Genomic DNA, 22,843 nt, shown 5'->3' on the forward strand with positions numbered 1-22,843 from the left:
GGCCCCAGTGTTGGGATGACCTGGGGATCAAATCTGGGCTCAGACACTTAGCACCCACCCAGAAACACTTGACCGTGTAACCTTGAGCAAGTTACTTAACCCCAATTGCTTAAAAAAATTTTTTTCTATGTCTCTCAAGTCATTTTTTATTTGATTTGAACACTATTAATTCTTACTATGAACTATTAAAAATGATATGGAAGTCATTCCTCTTATTATAGTGGTGTTTTGTGTATACTACTTAATTTTCTAGGGTTCTTTTTTTTTCCCCTTTTGATTATATTAGAGAACTCTTTGCCCAGAACATAGAGAAGGTATGAGGAAGGTTTTTCTGAGTCTTTTGCTTTGAGGAAATGGCAGTTGTTAACTAGAGATAGTTTTGGTCCATAAAATTTCATCTTTGGGGTAAAATATAAAGCTGAATTCTTGAATTTTTTTTTACCATAAAAATCTCAAAACCTTTTATTGTGAGAACAGTGTCTTTCCTGGCCAAAGTCCTATGTATGCAGTAACATCCTACCTTAAAACCTGTTACAATTATTAAAACATTCTTTACTTCCTGTTCTAAATAGCAAGGTCATTGTTGAATTCATACTCTTGATTGTTACCATATCCTATGCAAGTGGTCCATGAATAGTATAATGATCCCTTCGTGGTAATCCTGCAATCTCTAATTTGGATGAGTGTGTATATTTATGATTATCATACAGCTCTGTGTCAACATTAATAATCTTTTTGGGTGGTAGAACTCATAGCCATTAGATTAAATATTACATAGTGTCGTATATGTTAATATATCACTGAACATAATTTTGTGATGCAAACCAAGAGCATTGCTTCCTTGCCAAAACAGTCATTGAGAGTCTTTCAGTAGTCATGAAAATTGCTTGCTCTATTGTGAGTCTGACTATTCTCAGTTAAATGAGTTCTGAACTATACTTGGCTCAGGTTAAAGTCAATGTCAGGAAACAAGTCCTGTTCTAGTAGATTAAATGCAGACAATTTCCCTTTAGCATTGGTGCTGGACAGCAGCATTTTTTTCATCAAAATGAGAATTTAGGAAAGCTAAGAAGATGTGTGTGGGAAATAATGATCATGTTCAAAAGAAGAAAGTGTAGTTTGAGCTCATTTAGGTCATAGAGAGAAACAGACATGGGACTTAATAATATTACTGAGAAAATATTTTATAATGTCTTGCATATGTTGAATTCTGAAGAACTTTAAAAGATTTTGAGATATCCCAGTTCCCTTTTGGAATGTCGAGTTTTATTTATAAAAACTAATACTTTTTCATGAAAAATTTTTGAGGTGATAATGAAGAATGTATATGTGTTAATTATAGTTTGATGTTTGTTAAAGATCCTTGCTTTTATATTATGTGTTTTCTATTTTGTGTTTTCACTACAAAAGAACACTGTAAGGAATTTTTTTTTCTGAGCTCAAGTTCCACTTGACAATTTGATTTTGGTATACCAAGTGATGAAGGCCACATCTACTTTCCTTTGGGTCATCATTACATATAAACTGCTGACTGGCAATGTAATCTTTAGCTGTTGAGAAAGCACATGCCAATTATGCTCTAGAATGCCAGCTGAGTAAAAAGTGAAAAATTCAGAATAAAATCTCATTTGATTTTGTTCCTCCTGTAGTTAGCTTACAGATATTGTCAAAGATAATGACAATGTAGGGAAAGATATAGGGACTGTTCTGGTAATTTCCTGGAATGGGGAGACTCCCTTTACTGATGCAGGTTGGCATCTTCTCTACAACTTACTCTTACAGAGTTGCCTAGAATATAAGAGGTTGGGAGTTGCCCATGATCATACAACCAGTACATGTCAGGGGGAGAAATTGAACATGCTTATTCCTTCTCTGGGACTAATTCTATATTCACTATGCTATAATTGCCTCTTATTTTGAGAACATAGTCTTCAAAATAGTCTTCATATTCCCTTGCCCAACAAAATAATAGGCTTTGAGAAGTCCAAAAAATGAAGTAAGAGAGAATTAATAGAAAAAAGAGAACTAGATATTATCTCCCCTTTTCAATAAAGTATTTTATCTTGGTTGATACCCCTTCTAAATTTCTCTTTTGTTTCTTATATTGATGGATGGATGTAGAGGTGTGAAATAACTCTTTTTGATTATGACTTTTTGCAATGTGGTATTCACTTTCCAGTTAGATGTGAGATGCACATGTGAAATGTCTTACCATTAAAGTGACATAATCGGGAGGAGGGGGTTGACTTCCCAGCAGTGGAAGAGGAAGGTTAGAATATAACCCAAAAGCACATAAGTTAAATAAGAGTGATTAATGTGTAGGAGAAAAGTGTAGGTTTATTGGGAATGGTCTTTTATTTATTTATTTTTCAAATTGCTTACAAAAACAATTTAAAAATTTTTCTTTTGCTTTTTGCAGGGCGATTGGGGTTAAGTGACTTGCCCAAGGTCACACGGCTAGCTTTGTGTTAAGTGTCTGAGGCTGGATTTGAACTCAGGTCCTCCTGAAAAACAATTTTTAAGATTTGTTTTTTTTTTAATTTTGAATTCCCTTTTTCTCCTACCCCCACATTGAGAAGGCAGGCAATTTGATATAGGTTATACATGTACAGTCATACAAATGATATCTCTATATTGGTCCAGTTGTGAAAAAAAAAATACAGATCCCCAAAAACCCAAGAAAAATAAAGTAAAAAAAAAATATGCTTCAATTTTCATTCAGACTCCGTCAGTTCTTCCTCTGGATGTGGGTAGCATTTTTCATTATAAGTCCTTTAGAATTGTTTTAGATTGTTATATCACCGAGAATAGCTAAGTCTTTCATATTTTATCATCAGACAATATTGCTATTACAGTGTTGTCCTGGTTTTGTTCATTTCACTTTGCATCAGTTCATGTAAGTCTTTCTAGGATATTCTGAAAGCATTCTTCTTGTCATTTCTTAATAGCGCGTCAGTGTTCCATCACAATCATAAACTACAACTTATTCAGCCATTCCCCAATTGATGGGCATCCCCTCAATTCCCAATTCTTTGCAGCTACAAAAAGAGCTGCTATATATACATACACACATGCACATTATATACATATATGTACAATATGTATGGGCATATGTGTATATTATATATATTTTAAAATATAGCACATATATGTCCTTTTCCTTTAAAAAATCTTTAGGATATAGACCTAGTAGTGGTATTGCTGGGTGAAAGGGTAGACATGGTTTTATAGCCTTTTTGGCACAGTTCCAAATTGTTCTCCAGAATCGTTGGATCATTTTACAATTCCAGCAACAGTGCTTTAGAGTCTCAATTTTCCCATATCCCCTCCAACACTCATAATTTTCCTATTCTGTCATATTATTAGCCAATCTGATAGGTGTAAGGTGGTAAGTCAGAGTTGTTTTGATTTACACTTTTCTAATCAGTAGTGATTAAGAGCATTTTTATATGACAATAGATAACTTTATTTCTTTATCTGAAAACTGCCTCTTCATATCCTTTGTCTATTTGTCAATCCAGGGATATCATATTAAAAATTTGACTCTGTTTTCTATATATTTGAGAAATGAAGCCTTAATCATAAAATTTTACGTGAAATTTTTTCACAGTTGTGATTACTAAGTATTTCCCTCCATTCTATTTTTACACAGTCTTCTTTATCTTCTTTTACCCTGTCCCTCCTCAAAAGTGTTTTGCTATAGACCACCCTCTCCCAATCTTTCCTTCCTTCTATCAGCTCCCCCTTTCACTTATCGCCTTCCTCTCCTACTTTCCTGTTTAATAAGAGAGATTTCTTTACCCTGCTGAGTGTGTATGTTAATTCTTCTTTGAGCCATTTACCATGAGAGTAACATTCAAGTATTTATTGCTATCCCCATTTTCTCCTCCACTGTACAAACTCTTTTGTGCATTTTAGATGAGATATTTCACCCCCTTATACTTCCTCTTCCTCCTTCTCCGAGTGCATCCCTCTTTCTCACCCTTTAATTTCATTTTTTGAATATCATCCCATCATAATCAACTCATACCTGTTTCCTCTATGTATACTCCTTCCGACTGCTCTAATAATCATAAAATTCTTAGAGGTTATAAGTATCATCTTCCAGTGTAGGAATGAAGTCAGTTTAACTATGTTGAATTCCTTATGATTTTTCTTTCCTATTTACCTTTCTATGCTTATGTTAAGTCTTATATTTTAAAGTTGAATTTTTCTATTCAACTCTGGTCTTTTCATCAAGAATGCTTGAAAGTCCTCTATTTCACTTAATATTCAGTCTTTCACTATAAGGATTATACACAGTTTTGCTGGGTGAAGTGATTCTTGGTTGTAATCCTAGCTTCTTTGCCCTCCAGAATATCATATTCCAAGTCCTCTGATCATTTAATGTAGAATCTACTAAATCTTGTGTTATTCTGATTGTGGCTCCACAATATTTGAATTGTCTCTTTCTGACTGCTTGCAGTATTCTTTTCTTGACCTGGGATCTCTGGAATTTGGCTATAATATTCCTGGGAGTTTTCATTTTTGGATTTTTTTCAGGAGGATTATTTTACTTTCTATTTTTTACCTTTTGGTTCTAGAATATCAGGGCAGTTTTCTTTGATAGTTTCTTAAAAGATGATGCCTTGATGATGATGTCCAATCATTCTTAACTTATCTCTCCTGGATTTTCCAGGTGAGTTGTTTTTCCAATGAGATTTCACATTTTATTCTATTTTTTGTTTTTTTTTATTTTGTTTTATTATTCTTGATGTCTCATGACATCATGAGTCATTAGCTTTCACTTGCTGAAATCTAATTTTTAAAAAATTATTTTCTTCAGTGAGATTTTGTATCTCCTTTTTCATTTGACCAATTCTACTTTTTGAGAAGTTCTTTTCTTCAGTGAATTTTTGTACATCTCTTTCTACATGGCCAAGTCTGCTTTTAGGAGCCCTCTTCAGTGTATTTTGGTGTCTCTTTTATCATTTGGCCTATTTTACTTTTTTAAGTTGTCATTTTCTTCAGTGTTTTTATGCCTCCTTCACCAAACTATTGATTCTTTTTTCATTATTTTCTTGCATCATTGTCATTCCCCCCCCCTCCATTTTTCTTCTGCCTCTCCTATTTGGTTTTTTCAAAACCTTTTTGAGCTCTTCCAGGAATTCTTTTTGGGGGGACTGAGACCAGTTCACATTTTTTCTTTGGAGGTAGCAGTCTTGACTTTGTTTTTTTTCTTCTAAGTTTGTGTTTTGCTCTTCCCTGTCACCATCGTAACTTTCTTTTGTCAGGTTCTTTTTTGTTGCTTGCTCACTTTTCCAGCCTATTCCTTGAATTTTAACTTTATATTAAAGTTGGGCTATGCTCTTGGGGCATAGGATGCACTGTCCCAAGCTTCAGGATCTTTTGTACTGCTATTTTCAGAGCTAATTCTAGGGGTCTATAATTTTTTTAAAAGCAATTGGGGTTAAGTAACTTGCTCAAGATTACATGGCCAGTTATTTCTGGGTGTGGTGCTGAGTATCTGAGCCCGGATTTGATCCAGGTCATCCCAACACTGGAGCCGGTGCTCTTACGCACTGTGCTACCTGGCCACCCTGGTCTATAATTTTTTAGTTCTTCCAAAGTGATATGTTCTAAGGAGAGGAGTGATTGCTGCTCTCTTAGTCGGTAAGCATCCTAAAGCACTATTTTCTCTCTTGGAACTGTGACCAGGTCCTGATTCCCCTGGGGACACATGCTTTAGTGTATATGGGCAATATAACAGAGTCCTGAACCCAGTTCCAGCAAAGCAATCCCTGTAATCTCCTTACCAGTCGTATGACCTACTTACTGTCTGTGGGCTGGGAGCTCTAAAAACTGCCATTGCCAATTCAGTTACCAGCAAGGCCTGCTGCTGGCTAGCCAAGGTATGGCCTATGCTGCACTGCTCTCCTCTCTCACTCTGATGAGACAGACCTTTACTGACAACCTTTTAAGTTATCTTGGACTGAAAAATTGTTTCACTATATCATTTACTTAATTTCTGCATCTCCAAGAATTATTTTGAGGTATTATTTTTAAGTTTGTTTGGAGGGAAATATGGGAGAGTTTAAGTGAATTCCTGCCTTTACTTTACCATTTTGATTCCACTTCCAAGATTGGTCTCAATCTACTTTTGCAAATATATTACAAAATCTCCTAATTGAACTGTTCTTTCTAACTGCTCTGTAAAGTTAGATATTCCCATATGCCTGCTTTTGTATATTCTCCTCTTCCTCTTCCTTGTCTCCATTGTAATAGAAGATCACAAAAAATATGAAACTTATAATTTTACAAAGCACTTCTCCCCACCTTCACAATAACCTTGGGAGGGAAGTAATAGAAGTATTATCTCCATTTTGTAGATGAGAAAAGTGAGGGTCAGAAAATTGGATGAGCTGTCAGACCCTGGAACAATCATTTCACCTGCTTTCTGCTTTAGTTTGCTTATTTCTAAAAGGAGGAGCCTGGACTGTGTCCACACCCCTCTTTTTTTCCTAGAGGTCTATGATTCTATGCTTCTAAATGGTAGAACCAAGATATGAATTCAGGGGAGGCCAGATAGCACAGCGAGTAAGAGCACTGGCTCCAGAGTCAGGATGACCTGGAGATCGAATCCGGGCTCAGACACTTAGCACCCACCCAGAAACACCTGGCTGTGTAACCTTGAGCAAGTTACTTAACCCCAATTGCTTAGGGGTGACCAGGTGGCTCAGCGAGTAAGAGTACCGGCTCCAGTGTCGGGATGACCTGGGGATCAAATCTGGGCTCAGATACATAGCACCACACCCAGAAATAACTGGCCATGTAATCTTGAGCAAGTTACTTAACCCTGATTGCTTAAAAAAAAAAGATATGAATTCAGATCCTTTTATTGACCTAGCCTGTGTCTCTCCTTCTCCGTTAGTCCTGTACCTAATCACCCATCATATAATGATCTTTTCTGTCTCTATATGACATGCAGTAAGTTATAGTTATTGTATACTAGCTTTCATTTCCCTATATATCTTTCTCCAAAAAGATTATAATTTCCTTAAAATTCATATAGGGTATCTCATATAGTTTAGTATCTTCTAACAGTCCTTGAAAGGGCATTGGGTGAATCCTTGCCAATTGACTGGTTAATCTATAGTAAATGACTTCAGGACATTTCTTCATCTTTGGTTTCTTCAACAGCTAGTTCAGCAAACAGTAGGAACTAAATAAATGCTGTTCTTACTATGTAAACATAATATGATTACACTTGTTGCAGCCCTTCATACAACTGAAAACCACTTTTTCTTAGTGTAACCTTTAAATATATTTGGGGAGAAAGAAAGATCAGAATACAAGATAAAAGAGTTTTGCCAATGAATTAGCAACATTAGCTTGAAATACTGAGTTCATTGAAGAAGCTGTGAGAGGCATTGTCAAAAAATGCCCAGGTGATGTTTAGTATGATCCAGTTCTGCAATCAATGCTCTCCCCAATTCTGCTCCCAATAGCAGCACAAAATATTCCCCTATCATCAAGGAAACACAGCAAGACGAAGAGAATTGTGAGTAACAAATTCTTTATTGTAAAGGAAAAAGGAAGTGAAGGAAGGGAAATAAATGTTGCCAAGTGAACCAGAAAAACTTTCCCCCCATTATTTTCTCAAGTTCAATTCAACAATTCAGATTAAGAGAACAATTGCTAGAATGTTGGGGGTGTGTAACTTTAATCCATTTGATAAATACCTAGGAAAATTAATCTGAAGGTGCTTAACTCCATTTTCAATCATTTGTTTCCAATTAAAAATTCATTTCATTTTGGAGATATACTATTTCTTTTATTTAAATGATAATTTAGAAAAAAAAGTTAGTCTTGTTTTGCTTTACAAAAGAATCTATCCCTTTGTGGAGAATTGTGTCTTTTGCTCATCTTCAACAGTAGTAAAATGGGAAACTTTGAACAGTAATCGTGACAGTAGGGGAAAACTTTAAACAACATTAATTTAGATCTTCATCCTCTGATTCTGTGTATTTTCACTGATTGTTTTCCCATGCCTTAAATTGTTTGTTCTCTCCAGACTTCTGGCTTCCCTGACTTTCTTCAAGTCTTTGCTAAAATTCTACCTTGTGCAGGGAGCCTTTCCTGATGATCCTTAATGTTAGTCTTCCCTCTTTTGATTATCTCTAATTTTTTCTCCATGTATCAAGTTTTTACATAGTTGTTTGCATAGTCTCTCTCTCATTAAACAGTGATCTCCTCGAAAGCAGCCAATTTATCACAGTGTAGGTGGTACTTTAAAAAATATTGCTGATTTAACTTGACGTAATTGCTTAAGCTGCATCTTTATGGTGCAGTTAAGTCAAGTCAAATCTGTTGCTTTCCAGTCTTTCTCAACACTCTGTGTCCACCTTGCAAGCTATTTAATACCTTAACATGTTATAGGGAATGGAGAGAAGCATCTTATAATTTCATTTCTGAGGGAAATTATATAGGTCTTGGGATTCACATTGCATTTCTTTTCTAGATAACTTCATTCATTTTTGAGGTCATCCTTTGCATGTGTGTTTTAGATCTGTAGCATATCATGGAAAAAGCAGATTCAAAAACATAAAGCACTTCATAAGAGCTAACCTGTGATTCTTCTGTTAAATAAAACAAGAAGGTCTTTTTTCCTCCATTATGAATATAGGATTATGTGACCATACCACTGGTTAAATTTTACCAGTACATGGAAGGACCTTTACTCAAGATCTTTCAATTTTCCCTCTACCTGGTGTTCTGCCATTTGTAATATATGGGTTGTTCTTAATTTGAAAGATTTGAATACTCTTTAGGTAAAGTCTTTGGTGAATCAAGTTGATATGAAGGGATTAGTCATTAAGAATTTGTAGACAATGAAAAAGAATTCAAAGAATGATTCTGGAAGCAAGGTTTAAAATATTGTTATATATGGACTGAACTATACTATCTAACTTTTAATTGGTTCTGTTATTCAGAACTGGTCTCTTCAGTCCCTTGCCATTATTTAGCACTATTTGGCTATTGAAATAACTCTTTAGTGCCCACTTAACCTATTGCTTTTCAGCTGAAGCAGTAGCATAAATATTAATAATAGTAGCAAAGGTGGCAGTAGTCATAAAAATTGTGGTTGTGGGTAAAATAAGTCTGGGAAGTAGTGACTGGAGAGGGTAGACCTAGCTGAGAAGTAGTAGAGAAAATAGCAGCAGAAAATGAACTAGCATTATCTGATATATTAAATCATGGCACATTTTAATTTCCAAAGTGCTTTTAAATTCATTATTTCTCTTGGTAGATGAAAAAACACCTGAGACATGTCAAAGAGCTCTGCTCTGCTCATAGTTCTTGAGTGGCTGAACTGAAACATCAGGTTACTGAATCCAATGTCCTTTATAGTATATATCTTTCTACCAAATTTACCTCTACTTAGGTTTCCTTTTTTCATGTGAAAAACTGAGTTGATTTCAAGTTAAATTTTTGGCTTTTATAAATTATTGCTTGTCTTTGATGTTTTTCTTAATACATTATAGGAATGAATAATTTGAATAGTAAATAGATTGAAATTATAGAATTAAAATGCCTTTGGATGCTGCCTACAAGTTTCTTATTAACCTATTTTGTATTCTTTTTTCCTTAGAAATTGGGCCAGTAACAATCACCACAGATCCCAAGAAATTTCAGTATGAACTCAGAGAACTCTATGTTCAGGTGAGTTGTTGACTTTCTCCCCTTCTTCTTTTGTAGTAAAACACTGTGAGTTTTTGTTTCCATGTTTCTTGCATCATTACTTTTTGGGTTTTATCTTGTATATTATTGAGCTAATTTTGTTTTTCTTTGTTTAAAGTTGCCTTCATTGACCATTTATAATAAAAATGACAATTATTAATTCAGGTATTAGAAGGGATGAGTAGGTCTAGCCAATATTATCTCCCAGTGTCATTCCAAGAATGTATAGATAACTTTGATAAATATCAACAAGTCATCAATAGGCATTTTTAAGCAATTGATACTACTCTGTGTCAGGCACTGTGTCAAGTGGTAGGTATATAAAGCCAAGCAGAAAGAAAAACAGCACTTGCCGTCAAGGAACATATACTATAATCAGAGAAAACATAAATGGAAGCTGAAAAACATGGGGGAAGGTAGGAAGAGAAGAAGGTACCTGGTACAGATGTCATGATAGAGAAAGTACAAAGAGTTAGGAGTACATCTGAAAGAGGAATGAAGAGGTAGCTGACCTGCACCTCCTCCTTAAATGGAGATTCTATACTGGGGTGGGAAATCTGCAGCTTCTGGGTCCTCAAATGTGGCCTTTTGACCGAATCCAAACTTCACAGAACAAATCCAACCAAAGGGCCACATGTGGTCTAGAGGCCGCACATGCCCCACTCCTGTTATCTCAGGTGAGCTTTACAATAAAACAATGGGGTGAATACAAGCATTATGTTTTCCATTTTACAGATGAGGCAACTGAGGATCAAACAAGTTAAGTGACTTTCCCATGGTCATATAGCCAGTAAGTGTCAGAGACAGGCTTTGAACAGTCTTTGTGATTCCATGCTCAATACTACCAAATGTTTTCCTATGTCTTTTTGGAGATATGATAAAACCACTTCCATCAACTCCTTCATTTGTCTCTCCAATGAGAATCCAGTAACTATCTCCATATTATAAGTTGGTTGACTGCAACTTCCTTATGTCTTTTTGCAGAAATGTCACTTTTAATATATCTTGTTTAATAATAGATTACATCATCTCATTGGACAGTGATCTCACACTTAAGATACTAGTGGTTAAATAAATATTTATAGATCATTTGAAGACCAGTTATTCTTAACATACCCTGAATACTTCACATACTTTACCTATTAGACTTCACTGGTGAAAGGGGTTTACAGTAAGTTTATAGTAAGCTGAGACCTTTCATTTGTTTCATGAGTTACCCTGGCCAAAGAATGCATTATCTAGTGGCTAACCTACCAATTATGATACTTTCCAAACACAGATAGAATTGATCCTACATAACAGGTAGACACTACCTGTTATTTGTGTTATACTAGAATAGTCTTTGAAAATCATAGTTCCTTTGAATGTTAAGATGCCATAATAGTAGACCTATTTGTGGAAATGATACTTTCTCTTAGAAGAAACAGAAAGGATTTTGCAATTGATTTTCTATAATAAACCACATTAAAATGGTAAGTCAAGCAGTTGGCAAGCATTTCTTAAGCACTTACTTTGTGCCAGGCACCAAGATAAGTGCTGAGGATTCAAAGAAAGGAGAGGGGTAAATGTCCCGTTCTTCAGGGGTGTGTACCTTAGTGGGTGAGTCAACAATGTAAATAAGTGGGTATATAGAGTAGATGAAGTTAATTTGAAAGGGGAAGACACTAGCAGGTCTTCTGGAGGTACAGGAAAGATCCCTTACAGAGAGTGGGATTTGAGCTGATCCTTGAAGGAAGTCAGGAAGCAAAGAGGTAGATTGAGGAGCCAGGAAATTCCAGGCATAGAGGAAAGTCAGTGCAAAGTCACAGAGATAACAGATAAAATATCATTTTCAAAGAACTGAAAGTAGGGTGGTATAATTGGATACTAGAGTGTATAGAAGGAAATAAGATGAAAGAAGGCTGAAAGGGTAGGAAGAAAGGCTTTAAATGCCAAAGAGGTATTTATATTTGATCTTGGTGGTAATAGAGAGCCACTGGTGTTCACTGAGTGAGAGGGTTTGGCATGGTCGGACCTAAACTTTTGAAAGATTACCTTGAGAGCTGAATAGAGGCTGGGAGGAGACACTTGAGGCAGGGAGACTAGTTAGAAGACAATTGAAGTTGTCTAGGTGAAAGATGATTGTGGCTGAATAAACAGAGAGAAGAGGATGTATATGAGAGATGTGAAGTTAGAAATGACAAAATTCAGCAAGGGATTGTATGTGTGGGGAGAGCAAAAGTTAGGAATTCAGGATGACACCAATGTTTAAGGCCTGGGTGAGTGGGAGGATAGTGATGCTCTTGGAAATAATGGAAAAGGATGAGTTCAGTATTAGGCATGTTGAGTTTAAAATGTCTAAAATGTGTCCAATTTGAGGTGTCAAAGAGGCAGTTGGAGATGGATAACTGTAGCTTCAATAAGAGATTAGAGAATCAGAGGAGATAACTGAATATATGGGAGATAATGAGACCAAGTGAGATTGCATTATTGTTTGTCCTTTGTTCTCAAAGAGGACCAGTGACATCGGGAGGGTGGTGTCTTACCTTCAAGTGAATTGGATTCGTGAGGCTGGGCTGTGCAAAGTCATCATCCTCAGTCTCTCCTCCAGAATCATCTGAGGTTCAGTGGTAAGATATAAATCAGGATGATTAGAGATGACCCCAGATTCAGTGGAAGACCTTGGCCCCTTTTTAAGCTAAGGTCTTTCCCAGGTCTCAGTTTGTCTGAGGCAACACCCATTCAGGATTAAAGGCTGGGTAAGAATGGAGGCAAAGATGACCAAGAGACTGCATAGATCAAAAAGAGAAAAGGTACTAGGATAGAGCTCCAACTGGAGAGTGTGGAATAGATGGAGAACTAACAAAAGAGACTGAGAAGTGGTTGGACAGATAGCAAAAGAACTACGAGGGAATGAGTGATGTCACAGGGACACAGAGGAGGCACTATTCATAAGGAAATGGTATCAGTAGTCACCCAAATACCTGCAAAGTGCAAAAAATATAAAGTCCCGATGTAGTTATACACATGATTACCAAAAAATAAAACCACTTAACTCAGTGGAGCAAAATAGCCTTAAAAGTTCCCCCAAAATATATCTTTCATGTACATATTAAAATCATATGTGTTTCTTTAATAGGTGCAGCTGCTGAGGTATTTAGATATTTCTCAATATCTGATGAGGCATAAGGAAAGACAGTACATGTATCTTTTGGGGAGGGAAAGAGGAATTATACAAAGAATTTGGGAAACAAATCATAAACCAAGCATGTAGTCATCCTTTTTGGTTTTTTTTGGGGGGGTTGCTTTTTGGAAGGGGGGAAGGCAGGGCATTTGGGGTTAAGTGACTTACCCAAGGTCACATGGCTAGTAAGTGCTAAGTGTCTGAGGCCAGATTTGAATTCAGGTCCTTCTGATTCCAGGGCCGGCGCTCTATTCACTGCACCACCTAAGTGACCCCAGTCATTGTTTTGTATTATAGAGGGACTTGAATTATCTGGGCATGTGCCAGAAGTATATAAGTCTATAGAAGCAGAATAGCTGCTAAATTTATGATGGGCTTTTAAAATATTTTAATTTTTCAAAGGTATAGCAAGTGATGAGGGGACTTCTATTCTTTCTCAGATTCTTATGAATAAGAAGGGAGTCATAGGAGAAGACCAACAAGATGGCCACTGCTCTCTTTGTGCTTTACGTGGGCACAAATGATTCTGTCAGAGAGAACCTGAAAAGCTTTGCTAAAAACTAGGAAGCCTTGGAGAAAAAAACTAAAAAGTATTTGCATCATTTCTGCCCATTGAAGACAAGGGTTTAAGAAAAGAAAAACAAATTTGGGAAGGTTAAAAAATTGAAGTGTGTGAATGAAATTTGAATTTCTGGACCATAGCTTAAAATAAAATAATGATAGGCTCTTGGCCAAGGAAAGAGTACATCTAACAAGGGTGGGTAGGCAGTATTTGCCTGGAGTTTTAAAAATCTAGTGAAAAGAGTTTTGAAGTGAAAAAGAAGAGGGAGAAAACCACCTATGTATAGTTCAGCATGAAATTGTGTAGGATAGCTAAACTAGATTCATTCATTCATATAACAAGCATTTATTAAGCACCTACTATGCACCAAGTATTATGACAGGTACTAGAATAGAATGAGAAAGAAAAGGATACTTGCCCTTCCTTTGGGAGCAAACATTATGAAGATAGATAAGTCAATACAAAATATTAATTTTTTGTATTGAATCTGTGATTTCACTGATACATGAAATTCCCAACAAGGGAACTCCCCCTACTTTGAAAATTTCATGAAGTATTCAGAGGTTAAATGATTTGCCTAAAGGTCATATTGTCAGTGTGTGTCAGAGTCAGAATTTCAACTTAAATCTTCTTGACTTTAGGGCCAAAAAATATCACCTACACCATTGACAAAGTAAATACAATTTGTAGTGCCCTTATTCATGAAGCAGGTGCAGCTAGGTGGTACAGTAGATAGAAGACCAGGCCTGAAGTCAGGAAGATATGAGTTCAAATTCTACCTCAGACACTTAATAGTTGTGTGACCCTGAGAAAGTCACTTAACCATGTTTGCCTCAGGTTCCTCATCTGTAAAATGAACAGGAGGAGGAAATGGCAAACCACAGAGGTGTCTTTGCCAAGAAAACCCCTGTAATAGTAATGGAATTTAAAGATCCCCCTGTATTGGCTTGGTTTTTGGATTAATTGTGTTAAAACCCAGAGCTTGTGAATCCCACTTGTGGGATGGACTTGTTGATGTGAAAAGAGAGTGCTGAACTGGGAGGAGCTGGTAACATAAAATTTAGAGAGACACAAGCAAAGAGAGAGGCAGAAGAACTTTTTGGAAGCAGCATCTTGGAGGCAGAGAGAGACAGAGAGGATTGCTGAGGGCCACTTTGTATTGCCCAGGACTTTTGAGAGCTGCCACCCAGAGCTGCCAAGGACTGAGGAGACATGGCTGTTACGCTTGTACTTTATCTGTCTGTTTTGATGTTGTTTTGCCAGATTTGTTCACTGGTGAAAGACAGTTCTGTTGTTGCAGAGGTTTTGGAACCTTGCTGTTGGTTCAGAAGCCCTGAGACTGTTCTGCAGACAGAGAGTGAATTCTGTCCACTGGTGAAAGACAGTCCTGTTGTTTCAGAGGTCCTGAAACCTTGCTATTGCTTCAGAAGCCCTGAAGAAGGATTTTCTTGTTGTATGTTTACAGAAATCCTGGCAGAGGGTTTTGCTAATGTTTTCAGGGGTCCTAGCACTGTTCTGCAGACAGAGAATGAATTAATGAAGACACTGGCAATGTATCTTGTGGCCTTGCTAAGCTTTGTCTCCCCAGAAACAAAGATTTCCTTGGGTCAAGATGAAGAAAATACCTCTCTTTGGGTATTAAATGCTGTGCTTAAGCTTGTTGTAACTCTGGGGTAGATTCAATTGTGATCCAAGGGTGGAGAACTTTTGACTTTTTTCTGCTCTGTGATTGAACAAATGAATGTACTTTACTTATGATTGGAAACTAATCTCCATTTGAGAAGAGGGGCTCTGTGGTTGACTAAATGAACCCGTTCAGCCTAGGGATGGAGTAGTACTTAGAAGAGGGTCTTTGGTATTGACTAAATGAATTATAATGTTCAGGAGTGGAGTAGTACTTGGACATTATTGAATTATACTTGGTGAAGGCTGTATTTTGAATGATGCTGTATTTTGATTTTCTTTGTTCTTAATTTTTCACTGAATAAAATGGAGAGCACCTATGCTGGTATTTTGAACCTTGGGAAATTGCCTTTGCTTGGCATTAAAACCCCAAATGGAGTCATGAAAGACTGAACAACAAATAAATATTCATGCAGCAAAGATTTCCTCAAAACCATAAGCATCTGGTACCCTGAGTTGTTTGGCTCATACGTTTTGAATGAGTGGCAAAATATTGTTGTTTTTTTTAACATTAGTTAAATTGGTGACAATTTTTAAAAAATTCCATGATACATAACTATAACAAAAATAAGGAAGGCATTTATTAATTTTATCTTAATATTTTCCTATCATTTCTTTGACCAATTTCCAAATTCATTCCAAAAGGATATTCATGCATGAAATAAACACTTATTAAGCTTCTCCTATGTGCCAGACACTATTGATCTCGGCTTACAGATCTTAGTCACTTGCTTGGTAGCCCTTATAAATCTTGTAGAAATTCCTCAGAAAAATCGCTGATATAAGGAGAAATAATTCTATTTTTATTGCCTCAAATTTGCAATAATCAGGAAACTGCTTCAAGATTAGAAAAGTAAATTGTCTTGGTATCCTTTCTCATTTCTTCCTTAAGCATTTATAACATCCCTCCCTCATAATACAATTCAGTGCAATTCAACACGTTTTTTGAGCCCTAGGCATTTAACCCTAGTTGATTTTTTGAAATTTGCTTACAAAATAACTAATTTTGTTGTAAATCAAATGAATTATTCTCTAATGAGTATCATAAAGGTTAGCGAGAATTATGTCAGGGTTTGTAATTATAGAATGAATTATTTTACAATTTGTAGGGAAAAGTCACATTTTGATTTTGTTGAAAAGACCACTAAACTTAAAAAAGGAATTTGTAGCTTTTGTTTGTTTCCTTCTCCTCTCCCCCCCCCACTTATCTGGAATATAGAAAAATCACTTTGAAAATAACTCAGTTTCTCTTGAGAATAAGAAGAGAAAACAAATTATTTCAAATGGCATGCAAATAAGTTGGAGCTCTGGGAATGAAAACCTTATGCAGTGAAAAGCCTTGACTCAAGGCAAATTCTTTAAAAGATAAAAGTTGAGTGCTTTTACAGCAATTTAAGTAATACTTTCAACCTTCAATCCTTTGCAATTAACAAGGATAAAATATTATTTAAAAAAACCCATAAATGAAGAAAAATTCTAGGAAAAAACATTGATAGCTATGAGATTTACAATTTTTATGTGTCGGTGTATGGCAAGTTCCAGAAACTAAAAAAAAATATTATAAATACTTCTCCTTTGGGAAGTCCCTTAAGGAAACCAACTTGGAAAAAAGAAACTGACCACCAAGAATTAAATCCAAAAAGTAGACAATCATCACATAGCAACCGGATAGATTTATGGCGAAGATGGGGATGCTGTCCAATTATTCTCATTACTTAATGAAAACAGAAGAAGAATAATAGGCTTAGGCTCTGGGGGACTAAAGATTGTGGGGGGGGGATGAATGTTAAACTGTAGTTATCAGAACAGTTGTATGACAGAGTAAGCTGCCAAGGGAGGTTAGGAAAATGCTATAAACAGACATGCACAAGAGTGTACTGGACACCTACCTCTCTGCAGTGAAAATTAGGAGAACCTAATAAAGCTGGAGTTTTAAACTTATGTTTGTAGCAAAATAAGTTGCCATGGTAAACCCTTTGGCCTCTGTTTATAAACTCTGCTGTACCAAGAGAATCTCTTCCTAAAGCCTAATTCTTAGATGTTGCCTCCAAACCTATTTGTTACTTTAAAGAAAATAGCTAAGAATAGGTAGGAAAGGAAGAGTTTTAACCAAAGGAAGGAAAAAAGAAGGAAATAAAAGTCAGGATGTTGTAGTATTTCCCCCATTAGATTGTGAGCTCTTTGGGGGCTGGGATTTTTATTTTACTTCCTTTTGCATCCCCAAGGACAAGCACTTTGCACAGGTCCTAGCACATAGGAGTGAATAGATAGGTGCCTAATAAATGTTGATTGATGGACAGCATTGTTGTTTCTCACACATTAGGTCTTGCTATGCTTATTAACAGTGGTGGAGGGGACAAGAGTGCCAGGTCTGGAATCAGGAAGCCCAGAGTTCAAATGTGATCTCAAACACTTACAAGCTATATGACCCTGGGCAAGCCACTTAACTGTTTGTCTCAGTTTCTTCCCCTGTAAATTGAGCTGGAGAAGGAAATGGCAAACCACTCTAGTATCTTTGCCAAGAAAACCTCCAGATGGGGTCATGAAGAGTTGGGCATGAATAAAAACAACTGAACCTGAAAACTGTGCTTGTTAGTAAGCATTCTGTGTTCCTTTGGGAATGGTCATGATAGACATTTTGTATTAGGGAAGGCAGGGTGACAGCGAGTGTAACTTTGATGTTCACTGGGGGGAGGGAGGGAAATATTTAGATACCGAAATAAGCAATTTAAAATTGGATTTTTATTTCTTTAGAATTGGTTTCTTATAATACAAATTTAGAACTAGGAGAGATCTCTGAGGTTACCTGGCCCAATTACTTCCTTGTACAGATGAGAAAACTGGGACCAGGGAGAATGGAAGTGCCTAAGGTCACAGGATCACACAGCCATCCAGGGTCAGAATCAGATTTTGAAAGCACATCTGTGTCTCCCAATCCAGATCTATTTCCATCGTCCAGGGTTAGCACCCAAATCTGGAATTTTAAAACAAGTTCAGCAATTTTGTCTATATACTTTCCCCTCTTAACCTATGCCTTTTTTTTTTTTTTTTTTGCTTTTTGGAGGAGGCAGTTGGGCTTAAGTGACTTGCCCAAAGTCACATGGCTAGTAAGTGTTAAGTGTCCGGGGCCGGATTTGAACTCAGGTCCTCCTGACTCCAGGGCTGGTGCTGTATTCACTGCACCACCTACCCACCCCTAACCTGTGCCTTTTGCCACCCTGAACCCTGCAAGATCAGAGTCATACTAGAAGCATGAGAAATTGTGACAGAGCATTGTAGTTAGTCATCTGCACCTTCAACTCTTTCCAAAGTGGTTAACAACTGGTCGCCACGACTCCAGACTGTGAGTGTTTCTGTCGGACAATAGACTAATATTTTCCTTACCACTAGAGTGATAGCTACAAAAAAATGGCTTTTTCTTCATATCTTGGTGAAAAACCTCCCCAGGGAGCTGTTCTTGGCCCTGTGTTATTTAACATTTGTCGCCATAACATTCTTATCAAATTACTATACTTACATACTTTTCCTTTGAGGTTTTTACTCCAAAATAGGAGAATATAGAATCATGGGAGGATTTGGGTACTGCTCTGCCATCACCCGCAGCAAGTTCCATTAATCTTTTAGATGCCTTCTTCCCTCTTTCCCATTTACTAACCCTCAAATTGAACATCAATTAATGACGGAGTAAATTTAGCCTAAATCTAATATTTTCCATTTCATCACCCATGAAAAACTTAAGTGAGACTTGGAGTATATTTGTAAGGGAGCCAGGGGGAAGATTATTTTCAAGTGAATGAAAGATGGTTATTTGCGTTTGTAATTTCCTTTCCTTTATTTAAGTTTTAGGTTTGGGTTTCAAACTCCTTTGTTCCAGCAAAGAACCACATTTAGCTCCAGGATTGAGTTTCTTCATAGGACTGGAGGGAGACCTAGAGCCATATACTGTCAGGATGTGAAGTAAGGAAGAGACAGAGATGAGTAATGATTGCACTAAGAGTTAACTATGTGGGATTCCAGGAGCAAGTGCTGATATTTTTAATGCCCTCCTGTTGCCCAGAGGCAAACAGCTGGTTCTTTACCTTTCTAAGTTTCACCTTTTACCTTGGACAAGGATTCCCCACCAATGAAATTAATCTTCTTAGGCAGAAAGGAAAGGAATTTCTTTATTTTTTTCTCAAAATGTGGCTTAATTTTGAAGGGGAGTGGTATTAGAATAGGTGACTAAAATCTATCATAGTGACTTAGTGAGAGTAACTGTCACAGTGTTCTGAGCAGCCCATTGGGGCACAGCACCTCAAGTTGGATGCTCTAAATGATCTTAAGCCCAAATGAAGGATTATTCCTTACTAAATGATAAGTACCAAGTTTGATCCAGTAGAATTTTAATTGATTAAAGGTTGTATCATTTTCTTAGAGATGACTGACTGAATGGTATATAGGTTTCTTGGAATAAAATTTATACCTAGTTCCTAATCCTATTAGAACCACCCACCATGGTATTCCTGTTCTATCTAAATCTGTTAAGTTTTTCAGTTTGTACAAACCCCATGAAATATAAACTTTCAACTTAAAAAAAAGTCACTAAGAAAAGCCTTATAATTCTACCCTATAAATTAGTTTCAGCCTGTTTTAGAGCACATTCCACCTAATTTTATGATTCAAAAGTCTGAGAGGTGACTCCATCATTACTCCTAAGTTCCTTTAGGTAGAGAGTATAAATTGAAGTGTTTTTGGTGGCAGTCATTCTGCTGTATTGTCAAGGAGCTTTTAATCATTCGTAGTAACGAAGACTAGCTCTGCCGAGTATAAAGCCACAGATAATTTTAAAGCATCAGTTTATTCCTGTTTTATTGTTCTTGCACATCAGACCTTGAAGAGAGCTCTTTAAGAAATAGCCCTCTTGACTCATTTGGGTCCTAGTATGCTCTGTTCTCCTGAACTCACACTTGTGGTGCTAATACATAGAAAGGGCCAGGATGCGTGTTTACAAAAATGAGAAGAAAAGGATCTTGGATAATACACATAAAAAAAAAATAACGAAGCTGGCTGTTTTTCATCTTATTTTTTTCTTGGCAGGCTTTCATTATTTTATCCCTGGTTATGCTCTCTCATTTTCCTTAATCAGAGTAAAAGATCACCTGCTGCACATTTCAGAAATATGTAGATTTTTCTCAGTCCCAGACTTGACTCCCAGCTGAGCCAGAATGCCATTTGTTTGTGAAATATCCCAGTAGTAATTATAAATCTTCCCAGGCCTTAAATCACTTGTGTTACTCTTTGAAACCCTAGTCAAGACACACATGATGTTATCTGCATAATTGCTTACAATGTTTAATAAAAACTATATGAAGTTATTTTCATTCTGTATAGTTTGGAATCCAAACTACTGAGTTAGCCATAGAGATAAAAGTTCAACTGAAGTCCAATATCTATTCCAGAACTTCATCGAAGGAGCCATAGAGGCCTTCTTTGATTGCATTCCCTCTCACTAAGAGCTATGAAACATCTGGGGGGGGGCATTTAGCAAATTGAAGGAGAGAGCACCTTCCAGAATACTTTACTGAGTATTTGTGGGCTTCAGGGATTCCAGGGATCAGTCTCTGTTTCCTCTTCCCTCTGGCCCCAGTCCTATATTGTAAGACCTGAAAAATACCAAAACTCCTCAATCCAATTTACTTCCTCCAGGCAATGTGATTCTTCTGGAATGGTGGCGATGGAAAGAACACTAGACTTCAGAGACTATGATTTGAGTTTCACCCTTACCTTTAACTTACCCTTAAAATCCCAGATGTTTTTGCATCATTTAAAGGGGAAAATAATTTTCTACTATCTATCCTATAAGATTGGTTGGGGGGACAAATGAGATCTTATATGGCAAATTATAACTGTGAAGTGTTATACAAATGTGAATTATAGTTATTAATCTAGTCCATTATCTGATAAAAACTAAAGAACTCTAGAAGGTCAGAGTGAAGTCACTAGGAAATTTAAAAAAAATTGGAAGAGATCACTGGGCAATGGGAAACAAGGTAGGTAGATAATTCTAATTAGATAGCTGAATTTCTTCTCAAAGTCAAATCTTTTGGCTTATTTGTATTAAGTCCAGGCAGCCATGGACTAATTGTCTATGAAAGATACTTGAGCATATAGTAACATTTTTTATCCTATCTGTGTGATCCTGGGCAAGTCATTTAACCCCTGCCTAAAAACTGGAGGAGGAAATGATGAACCACTCTGGTATCTTTGCTGAGAAAATCCCATGGACAGTTTGTCTACAGGATTACAGAGTCAGACATGACTGAACAACTGAAAAACAACATCCCTAGAAAAAGCTAATCTGGAAATTATATTAGCTAAGGAGAAAACAGGCATAGCAGTGAGACAATTTGCCCCAAAAGCTAGACAAGAAAGTAAGTCAACTGAGCTACAACAAAAAATTAAGGACTGAAGATATTACTCTGAGTAAGAATAGAGGACAAGGTGAATTTTGTTCTGACCTGCACAGGGAGAACAGTGATTTTATACCAAGGTTTAGTAGTACTGTTAATAATTGGCATTCATGATACTTTAAAGAATTTTGAAAACATTATATAATTTATAACACCTATATATGCAAGCAAAAAATGCAAGTTATGACAGTCATAGAGAAGATAAGTTAGCCAGAAAAATACCTTTGTTCTATAGGTTATCCAGGAAAACCAAATATTATTCATGTAACACCCTGCTATACTAATTAGTTTACATAAGTCTAGAGGCAATATGATGGTCCCTAAAGTCCCATGGTTCCTTCCTCTTCAGCTTTAGGAAGTTTATTTTAGATAAAAAGTTATGAGTTCAATCATAATCACTCCAAACTCCAGTAAGGGAAATTCCTAACATTTAGGCAGAGACTGGGCTCTCTGCCTAACTTGACATTTCTATCTATTTCCAGTTAACCCTTTGGCCTCTTTGTGGTTGAGGTAAAATTCAGTTTCCTGGAAACATTTGGGTGATGGAACAGCATATTATTTTATAATGCCTGTGAACAGACAGGCCCTTGGAGGGGTAGTTGGAGAAAGAACTGACATTTTTCAGGACTTTCAGCCAGGATTTTCTGCTCTAGGATGCTGATAGAACCTATGACCCTCCTCCCTTTTTTGTTATAGCTCAGCCTTACCTTTGCTGCTTAGGCAATGTATTCTGTAAACTTTAGGCTCCTTGACCCTCAGAATTTCTTTATTTTTCTGCGATAGTGCCTTCCTTTTATGCAGATTCTTTAGTTTAGGGCATAACAAAATCTCACAGTGGCTTTACTTGATTAAAAGAGGTGTACCATCCCAGTTCCCAGTTAGTTCCCAGTGATTCATTTAATAAGTGTTCTTATCTAATAAAAGTAATTCATTTTTAAATTGGTGAAATGAGCTAAGACTAGTGATACAGTGTGTTCTCAATTGGATGGGATGGGGGAGAGGTCAGAGAAAAACACTGAGACAGTGGTTTGAGGAGCAGGGTGGTACACAGGAAGAGCTTTCTTTTTTTAGTTAATTATTCTTGCCATCTTGATATGAAGGTCTGTTGTTTCTATACTTTTGAGGGACTGCTTCAAGAACTATCAGTACCCTCGAAATTTGGAACCTTGGTACAAAACTTCAGTCCCTCTCTCCTAATTATAGCTTTGTTATTTTAATTTTTCCCTGCCCTCCTTTTCCCTCAGTATAAATAATTGAGTTAACTAT

At 36.6% G+C, this 22,843-nt stretch overlaps 1 protein-coding gene across 1 annotated transcript in view; it reads left to right on the forward strand.

Moving 5' to 3' along the window:
• The window catches only part of HMCN1 (hemicentin 1), a 514,591-nt gene that overhangs the window by 96,845 nt on the left and 394,903 nt on the right, over window positions 1–22,843 (forward strand). The window contains exon 2 of the mRNA XM_069074427.1: window positions 9,632–9,702. Coding sequence (XP_068930528.1) covers window positions 9,632–9,702 — 71 coding nt within the window. The remainder of the gene's footprint in view (window positions 1–9,631; window positions 9,703–22,843) is intronic.

This window comes from Petaurus breviceps, unplaced genomic scaffold (assembly GCF_028583685.1).
Source record: "Petaurus breviceps papuanus isolate PSGF00001 unplaced genomic scaffold, PetGlider_PUasm1.0 90895, whole genome shotgun sequence".
Lineage (NCBI taxonomy): Eukaryota > Metazoa > Chordata > Mammalia > Diprotodontia > Petauridae > Petaurus > Petaurus breviceps.